The 10,136-nt window shown below is 39.9% G+C and overlaps 2 protein-coding genes across 3 annotated transcripts in view; both read left to right on the forward strand.

The window, feature by feature from the left end:
- Positions 1 to 407, forward strand: part of exd3 (exonuclease 3'-5' domain containing 3) — a 38,066-nt gene extending 37,659 nt beyond the window's left edge. For both annotated transcript variants that reach the window (XM_056737322.1, XM_056737323.1), the window contains exon 20: positions 1 to 407. This exon is cut by the window's left edge and continues 396 nt beyond it. The gene's annotated coding sequence lies outside the window, so the exon portion shown is untranslated.
- Positions 408 to 3,409: 3,002 nt separating this feature from the next.
- Positions 3,410 to 7,099, forward strand: nrarpa (NOTCH regulated ankyrin repeat protein a). The gene is made up of 2 exons (XM_056737438.1): positions 3,410 to 3,838; positions 3,930 to 7,099. Exon 2 carries the CDS (start codon positions 4,277 to 4,279, stop codon positions 4,613 to 4,615), a length of 339 nt encoding a protein of 112 aa, XP_056593416.1. The 5' UTR covers positions 3,410 to 3,838; positions 3,930 to 4,276; the 3' UTR covers positions 4,616 to 7,099.
- Positions 7,100 to 10,136: the final 3,037 nt, after the last annotated feature.

Here is a 10,136-nt window from a genome sequence, read left to right on the forward strand (position 1 = left end):
CGAAGAACCTCAGATTTGGGTTGTTTTTATGCTTTTTACAAAGTTGTTTTCCTTTTTATATACAATTCTTAATTTCTCTGTTGGGCCATAAAATGGTTTTTATTTAAATATTTTACGCAAACAACCTTGTTCACTTTCACTAACAATCCAATACAGTTTAAGAAAACTTGTTAAAATTGATCTAGTAGTTTATTTAATCTGTTCCAGTTGTCTTAAACCAAAAACGTGTTTGCTTGATATTGTTTGTTTAGTCTTCAAGTCATCGATTTTGCAAATCTGTCAAAACAACAAAAAGATCTCCTGTTTTCCTTAAACGTTTGAAAGGACGATATGCAAGTTTATAAAAGGATGATATGCTCTCATCCTTTCCAATTCCAATAAAACATGCTCAAACAGAGCAACCTACACCTGTGTCCTTATTTATATTCGCGGCGCACAAATATAAAGTGTTCAGTGTAACTGTAGCTCTTAGTGTTTGCATTTGCCCGAGATAATCTGGTCCGCTTGCAGTAGGAGCTCTACCTTACTCTGCCCCGACTCTTCTGCAGTTCTGTTATTCGATACTAGCTCTTTCTTTGCTGGGAAGAAAAGCTCGCCTCTTTCCCACGCTCCTTGAACACGTGGTACTGGGGCTGAATTGGACTCTGAAGGCCCTCCCTCTATTGAGACGTCATGCTAGCTCCACAGAATCCCCGGCCCGTGACTCAGGGGCCTCAGCCCTCTCTCTCCCCCCTCGACTCAACTGTCTGGCTCAGGCGCCCAAAACCTTGCGGAGGGGCTGGCTGATCTGCGAAGAGCTCCCCTTCATGGCCCAATCGAGTAAAAATGCCTTCACATCGTGCACAGCTATGAAACACCACATTTTTTTATCTTTTGCACAATCTGTAGGTGTGAACATACCAAAGTGTTTTCGGAGAGTTAGGTCCCTGAGAACGACTTGCAAACTCTGTGTTGTTTATGACACGTATTAATCTTTAATAACACATGCACTCGCTGACATTGGGAGGAGTTTTTACTTCGCCTCAGCATTACTTTCGCTCGCTCTCACTGGGTTAGGTTTCTGATAAATGTGACCTGGCGGCTTGGACCCGGGCGGGATGATACATTCCTGTTAAATACTGTACATTTGACATTGACCAAACACCCTGCAGGCTATTCTCAGATGTGTCTCAATTAGCACCTGTCTGAGGTCTCATTATGACTCGCTTTGATCTCAACGTGACCAACAGTTGTATATAATGGTTCTCTAGGCATCATTTATGTGGCAAACTCAATTGTTTGATACATTTTTGGAGGAATTTTTAATAGGAAAAAATACTGCTTTCATTTAGATCTAAGCATATTATCTTTTAATTTTAAAATTGACACTTTAAATGTACTGTTTCGGAGACAATGTAGTACATTTCATCTCAGAACTAACTTATGCAGTTAATAGCCTACTGCTTCAAAAGCAATTGTTAATGCATGTACGAAGTTGGTTACTTATGAAAATCTATGGATGTTGTTCTGTTAACTTTTGACAACCAGAATGTCTCAACTGTACCTTTTAATCTTTTGTATAGTTTTATCATTACAACCCGGCAAACTTCTTTGTGCAATGTTTTTCATGAAAAGTTTAGAATAATAATTCCGTGTCTTAGTAGCAAAACATTCCAACCTTAAGCATATTGTGCATCTTTTAGTTGTAGGTACATTGTACAAAGCATATTAAGTACTAAAAATTGTGCATATAACCTTCTTAATATAACCAACCACTGGCTCTTCATTTTCTCAACAAATATCTTCCAAAAGGCTAGTGCATGGACACATCTTTCTGATTAGCCAACAGATGTGCAGACATATTTTAGCTCGTCCCTGGCAGGTCTTAAGAACACTTCTGTTTCACACATTGCTGACAACCAGCACTTTTCCTCCATTGAGACGTTTTTTTCTCTCGGAATTTAGTTACTTTGAAAAATAACTTCATAGCTTTATTGAAATCTGGTACATTTTGAAACACGTCCTTGACATGTATTATTCACGCTTGCCCTCCAAGAAATATTAAAGAAGGATATATGTTTGAAGGGAAGAAAAGTGTTAGGATAAGTTACTGCAAATAATTAATAATGCGGATGGGTTATTATTTCCACATGTTAACCTACATATGTGCACTTCATCTCCATGTATGTTTATTTATAATTGTATATGTTCCATGTACAACGTGTTAACGTGAGAACTATGGGCTACAAATGAATATAGGCTAAAATTATTTTAAAGTTGAAATATAAATAAATCCGCTATTATACAGTTATGTTATATTAAGGTATATCTGGTTAATGGTTAAAAGATCACGTAATTTGAGTAATAAGAATTTCTCATCATTAAGTGACTTTGAAATACAGTGAGCATTTTCAATAATCCTAAAACTTGGCACAGCTTTTTTCAAGTTGAGCACAGTTGTGATTTATTTTACAGTGACGTCAATAGATAATAGTTCACTTACTTCGACACGCAATGAGTCGTACATGTACTGTAATTGCAGAGATATAACTCAACCATGTTTAGAATTTACGTCTTAAAAACAACAATTTGGAATGCTAAAAAAGTCTCATATTTGGTTTCAATATAATCAGTAAAACGCGTTTTCCTGTCTCCGGCAGTCAGAGTCATCTGCAAAAGTTCCTTCACTGTCGGACGATGCAGTTATAAAGTAAAACAGTTTGTTGGATCAAATAGTTAAAGCCTATATACAAACGGAGCAAACGGTTGCACACTTTACTGCGTGTGTGGCTTTCAACGCCAAACTGCGGCGTGTGAGGAAAGGCGAGAGCGCTGCGCAGAATCTGCATTCGTCCGGTTCCCACGGTACAGCTGCTTTGCTTGTCACTCGGGTTCCTGCTTTGCGCATGCGCAGACCAGTCTGAAACGTTCCGTTGACTTGATCGCGCATGCGTGACGCAGAGAATTTGGTACACTTGAGCCCGACACACACCTCTGTAGACGCGCACAGGAAGTCGTACAGGCTTTTCATCACGTCTTATTGCTTATCACCTAAAACAGCTTTCATGGTTTATTCACAAGTCCTAAAATGTCATCAAAAAGGAGAAATGGGTTTCGTTTTCCTGTTCAAAACAATAAAGAGAGCTCACTGCCATTTGGTGCAGACACGTACAGTGAACTATAAACAATGCTAAAATCCAAGTTGATTAAAGGAGGAAAAGGACCAATTTGACATTTTTAGCCATATAAGTCTGAAGAAAACTTATCAATGTTTTATTATAAACGAGTGTTTTCCCATCATCATTATGAACGGGGTTTAATACGTACAAACAAGTCCCCAAAATTGACAACTAATGATAGCAAAACAGTGAATATAATCGTATTTTTATTGTTGTTTTGTGTAAACCTACAACAACGTGTTGAGTCTAAGTAAAATAGTACTTATCCGAAATGATTAAGTTTATCAGTAAAACATAACATTTAAACGTCTACACACAATTACTTTGGTAACTTTACGCACGATTGTCACGTAACTGCAATTGTAAACGTGCAGCACTTGCTATATTAAAGATCATGTTAACCCAAGTAGCATGCTTGGCCAGTTAGCCACGCCCCGTTCTCTCTTTTAACGTTTGAATACGCCCCCAAGCCAACCTCGCAGCCAATCGGCTTCGCCCAACCCCTCCCATTTCACAATTCGTGATTCTATAGAGACGCATTGTTATGCAAAACAGCTCGTCTAAAATATCCCCCTGGCAACGCAGTCCTGGGCAGAGAATCACCGGGACCGCTCGACGGACGCACACTAGCGGGCAGTTTTTGTTGAGTCTCGTCTACCCGTCCGAACGTCAAGAGGCAAGTACCGAATCTGTTCTTGTTCAACGTCAATATTGTCGATATATTTACCGTGTAACCGTCATGTAAACAGCGCCTGTGTTTGTTTCAGTCAGCCAAGTGAAGTTCAGCGGGACGCGAGAGACGCTTCCAGAGGTAACTTACCTCAGACATCTTCAAATCTAACGGCCCCCCAATGCGCTCAACCGGAGATACGGCCGTTCACACGCCTCCTCTCTCGCAGTAAAACACGTCATTCTGCCACAACCTGGTGCAGCTACTGAGAGAGAGAGACACGGGAGACTTACAACTTGTGGAGCACTTAAACATTTCTCGTTAGGTCTTTGGATATACTCGCCATTTACACGCCGAGTGCGTCGTCCACGCGTCCTTTTTGGAGTCTAGTACCAAAAGCGCTCAAATTGGTTTTAGTTTCGTAAAGCTGAAGGCTGTGCAAAGCATCATGAGCCAGGGGGATATAGCGACGTGCTCGGCTCCTCAGAGAGTCTTCCAGGAGGCGGTGAAGCAGGGCAACACGAAAGAGCTCCATTCGCTGCTCCAGAACATGACCAACTGCGAGTTTAACGTCAACTCCTTCGGGCCCGAGGGACAGACGGCGCTGCATCAGTCGGTCATCGACGGCAACCTGGAGCTGGTGAAACTGCTGGTGAAATTCGGAGCTGACATTCGGCTGGCGAACCGGGAGGGTTGGAGCGCGTTGCACATCGCCGCTTTCGGGGGACATCAAGACATCGTGTTATACCTCATCACCAAGGCTAAGTACTCGTCCGGCGCGCGGTGATCCGATCCGATCCGCTGGCGGGTAAAGACTCGAGGAAACATCGGGCTCGTTTCGCTCCTGTCGTTGATTTGGCAAGCTTGCAGTTCCCTCGTACCTTAAACCAAATGAGGGGATGTCGCCGTGTTCTTTCCCGCGAGTCGCCTATGTGGTCAACCGTGGCTCAGTGGAACTGAAACGCGCGTTGGTACTATAGCTTTTCTTGAATGTTTAAGTCATCGGATCCGGACTGCGTGGCTTTGCCGCCGCTGGAGATGTATCGAGATGGCACTTGATGCGGTGGCCGAATGCTGGAATATTTGAAAGGGAAAGCGGTGAACTGCAGAACAAGGGCCATCCTCTGTTTTGGCTAAACACTGTCTTTTAATACGAACCTTTTCCATCAATCAAATCACGCTTCACGTGGCGGCGTTTGCGATCGGCGCTGAAACGCGTCTACGACGTAACAATGACTTATTCGTAAGTACTGTACACATAGCTTTACTGTGTCTTCCCGTAAAAGTAGTCCATTGCGCTCTGCCTTCACCCAGCAGATGGCTTTTACACAGCTTTCAGGCCAGTGCGACCCATGTCTATGGTTAACGTGTTACTAAAAATCGCTGCTTTCGCTTTTTTGTATCAAAACGTCAGGAAAGTCGCATTTGGGACACACTTTATAATCTTCTTCAGTATTTGTATTAACACCCTGGTTATCACTGTGAATACAGGCTGGGTTTGTTTTTTTATTTATGAAGGTACAGTGAGATGCATTTAAATTATGTTGTGGTTATTTTTAAGAATATAGCCTATTTGTAAAAGTATGTAGGGTGACCTAAAGCTGCTTCGGACTCGTTACAGGCTAAACTGTCCCGTGTGGAGACTCCGCGCCACGGCTCCCCCGCGCCCCCCCACGTGTACACTAAAGCCCCCTTTTTTTTCCCGGGAAAGGCGTCCTCTGCAACTTCTTTTTCTGGTTCTCTGCATCAGCTACCTCGACTTGAAAGTATTCAACATTTTCAGATGCTCTCTTTCTGAAGCCTTCTCTTTTTTTTCAGTGCTCTGGAGATTATTGGTCAACAATATTGCATATTTTTAAATCTTCACTCGGGACAATTAATCTCCAAGAACCAAAATGAGATCAGTTGGTTATTCGCAACGTGGTGAATTTCTTTTTCACTTGCCAAGCATGGTTGAGACGTTATACATGTTTTATAATTGACATTGTAAATTGTGCATTTCCGTTTTTGTCGCCGATGTCGGTTGCAAAATGTGGAATGCATCGCATGACTATTAAATGCAGGGAGTTTTGTTGCACATATACGTGGAGCCTTTCACGCCCCCTAGTGCCTGATCGGGTAACTGCAGGAGCTGAGGCTTACCAATAGTTACTACTGAGCAGGACTATATGAACATTATTATAAAGAAGACTATGACTTCTGTTGCATGACTGTTGCAGGAGACAACCATAGATTCGTTCAAAAGATGGCCTGCTGCCTTTAAGAGTCATGGCACCTGATGTTTATTTCAATGCTGCTTTTATGTAAGTTCTTCTCTTTTTTTGTTGATACAATGGCCAACGCTGAGTGAATGAGGACAAGTATAAATTAGATTCAGTCTTATTGTGAAAAGCCCTGTTAGAGTCTGGTCGTAAATGTATATGCATGTGTGTGTGATTGTACTTTCGCACAAATGCCACTTTTAAACTGGCAAACAATGTAACTAGGAACTCCTCGAACACCTGGAGATTCGACAGATGTGATTCTCACGATGAGCTAATAGATTGGTATAGGCAAAACAAATATGCATCGCTTGTCTTAAACTTGATATTTTTACTCTTGTTGAAAATATTGCACTGATGACTGTCATTCATTCGTTGACTTCCCGTCGACATTTTTATTTTTTCTAAATAGAAAAAAGGAACACAACAAAATACTATTGTATAAAAAAGCTCCAGGTTATTTTGTCTCTTGTTTGTGCGTTACATTGTATAACATTACGTTTGCAAAGATTTTTTTATCTCTGTGATCGGGTGTATGTGTATACATATATAAATATACGGATATGTATAGATGCTGATATCTCAGAGCACTTTCTTATTCGAAGTGCTCTCCTCCTGATTTTAATAAAGGGGAATAATACTTGTGATGGTAAGATCATTGTAACGAAATAAATTGCACGATGTATAGTTGTTTTAGCCCGCTTTTTGTCATAACATTTATGACAAGGGGTTAAAGGACTGGATATGTGTAAATGAATGAACAAAAGTTCGGATGTATAGGTTTTTTTTTTGTTTCTTTTTTTGTGGACCAAGTCACCTTGTGTCTCGAACAAAAAGTTTTATGTGTGCTGCGAATGCTCTTTTGTGCTTTTCTTTATTTTCGTTTGTGCGTCTTATGTTTGTGTGTTGTTTTTTGTAACACTGTGATTCATGTGTGGTGAGAAAATGAGTGCTGTAATTTTTTTTGTATGTGCGTGTGTTCATGCCAGTAAAGAAATCATTAAACCTTCTTCAATGTGTGGTTGTGAAAGTTTCTCTTCCGCTCTCGGTTTAGTTTAGGCCTCTTCTCATCTCTGGGCCAACCTGACCCTAGTTTCCATTCTCTCCTTTTTTGTCATTCATTTGGCCCGGTCCTTTCATATGCTGCATAAAAGAGTGCAGGGGCTTGTGGGTAATTTTGTTTTAAAGACAGATCCCCTCCCTGAGTGTTTGTGTGGGTTTTATGTTACAACTATGTGCATGGAGCAGCTCTCTGCCCTTCTGCTCTGCAAAGGTCCGATAGTGTTTCCTCATATTTCTCAGCAGTGAGTAAAAATGGAGAGCAACGTTGAAGTCTGCTATGGAGGAGAATCAAACATGTCTCATGAAATCCTTTAAAAACACACTTGTAACCCCGGATAAGTGGGCAAGATCCTTGGTTTAAGTAAGCAGAACTTTCAAAATTTGAGTACGGCTAAGTTAAAGTTCTTACCAAGTCTTAGCAAGTTCGACTTAAATGTTTAAGTTATCCTTCATATGAAATCAAACCTAAATAACTGTGTACATAGCCTAAATAACTTCACCAGAGTTGCATTTTTAAGTTAACTAAAACTGAATTCTTTCAGTTTTTTTATTTTACATATTTTTTGGTCTTAATATGCATAAATCAAACACTTCAACTTATGCATCCTAAAATGAGCAAGAAGAGACTGATCTCAGAACTGGCATTAGCTCTGTTCCTTTTCACTGGTAACATATTACATGTTGCTGGTCAAATGTAGCTTCGCAGACACTAAGCACATATGCACCACTCTTCTAAACTTGGAAAACACAAAACTGGAAAATATGTCAAACTCTTCTTAATGTTTAAGAGAATTGAACATAAAACACCAACAAATTCTTTAACTTTACGTAAATAAATCATATAATAAATAAATCACATATTTTTTTAATATACTCTCCTAATGCAGTCTGACGCAAAGCATGCTGGAATTGGAAATCCTGCTTTACCAATTGTGTTGAAATGACTTGTTTAAATAAAGTAAATTGAACAAGCAGTAAATACATTTTTTGAGTTTTAGCAAAAACTTCAAGTTAGTCAAAAATAATCATTATACTTTACTCAAAATTAGTGTTTCTGGAACTTAAAATATTTAAGTAAGTAGAACTTTTTTTATAGTGCGTGAGTGAATGAGTGAGTGTGTGTGCCCTGCGATGGGTTGGCACTCCATCCAGGGTGTATCCTGCCTTGATGCCCGATGACTCCTGAGATAGGCACAGGCTCCCCGTGACCCGAGGTAGTTCGGATAAGCGGTAGAAAATGGAATGGAACTTTTTTTATGAAATTAAGTTTACACTACTTAATCTGTTTGATTATTTTGAACATTTGGGTTTACAGTATACCGTTCAAACGTTTTTGGACACTCATGTGTTCATTTTTTCCCTTATTTTAAAATAACAGTCAACTCTAAAATGTTCCCATCTACTATGTGCTCTTATTGGCTGCTCTTTCTTCATTATTCAGTCAAAGTTATCCATTTGAAAAAGATTTTTTATTAAATAAAATGTGAGTTTTGTTTGCAAAATTATATGTTTGTCTGCTAAACTAATTTCCGACATTTAAGCAGATCAAAAGGTTTTTAAATTAGACAAACATTTCACCCAAGTGTCCAAAACCTTTTAACTTGTAGTTTTAAAGACATCAAACAATTTATTTTTTCAAGCAGACAACTCCATTCAGACCTATGAAAAATGAACCTCTTAGCCTGTAAATTCTCTTCAGGGCTTCCAGAATATACATGTTATAATGGTGCCTGTAAATCAAGACCACGTGTACGATTTCTCTGCACAAATGAGTTCCCGTTCTTCAGAAATGAATCAAAAGACACATTTTCAACATTCAAAATTCCATTGGTAACACATGCCGCAACACAACACGAGGAAAGTGTTTTGCATATTCGCTGTTGTCTACAGGTAGACAGAGGTTACTGCGTGCTTTTGAAGACAACCCTCACTAGAAGACTGACCTCAATGGCAAGCTTCTCTCTTTCCACCCCCCTCTATAGCCCCCTCTATCCCCCGGGCAGGATGTTATTGTTGAGCTGGATTTCCATTGTCCGGCGGCTGAGTTGGCCACTGTCCCAGAGTGCAATAGAGAGGCCCCCTAATAGATTCTTCATGTGCCTCAGTCCCGACACACATCATTGCAGGAATTTGGAAATGATTTTAGCAGAGTCCCGTCGCTCTGCGTGTTAACCTTCCCCCACAACCATCTACAGAGAGAGGGAGGGACGGCGTGAACCCAACAATGTGAAAAAGAATTTTGTGAATGTACTTCAGAGAGAGAAGGAAACATGCTCCTCTACTAGTGCTGAGAATGTGAAGTGGAGCCTTTGAGTTGGATCCCTTTTGTTTGTAGTCGGGTGCGCAGGAATCTTCAGCTTTCCCGTACCTTTAAAGCTTTGGAAAGTCATGAAGTGTTCCACAGATCAAAAACACGCTTTCCTGCACGGACAGATTCTTGTCAGCGGCTTCACATACTTTGGCATGTCATTCTCAAAGGCCTACAACATTGTTTGTGCCAGCACAAGTATACACATGCATGGAAAACATTGCGGCAGTGTTAACCCAAAAATGGTGAAGAACATTGCTGCTGGACGGGAATGAAGATAAATGGCTGTTCCACTGGCTCAGTCATGACCACAAATATTACAATGGGGAAAGTTACATTCTGACACAGTAAAGACTAATAAATACACTCATCGTTGGTGGGAAATGAGTTACAGTCAATAACATTTGCGATAACATAATTTTTTATGAATATTTGCATTATGTATGACCCATAAGAAATTCGCAGTTTTTTATAGTAAAAGTGTTGTACCCATGATTTTTGCCATAGTATACTGTATATGGCATGTTATAGTATATAATATATTAATATATGGGCAGTTGATGAATAAATATCATACATGTGTCCAACGGTGTGACAGCAAAATTTAGAAAACAAACTAAATGCTAATATAACATTGCTTTATAGTATTAATATGTATGTTTAATTATATATAAAGC

This window comes from Triplophysa dalaica, chromosome 22 (assembly GCF_015846415.1).
Source record: "Triplophysa dalaica isolate WHDGS20190420 chromosome 22, ASM1584641v1, whole genome shotgun sequence".
In the NCBI taxonomy this organism is placed as follows: domain Eukaryota; kingdom Metazoa; phylum Chordata; class Actinopteri; order Cypriniformes; family Nemacheilidae; genus Triplophysa; species Triplophysa dalaica.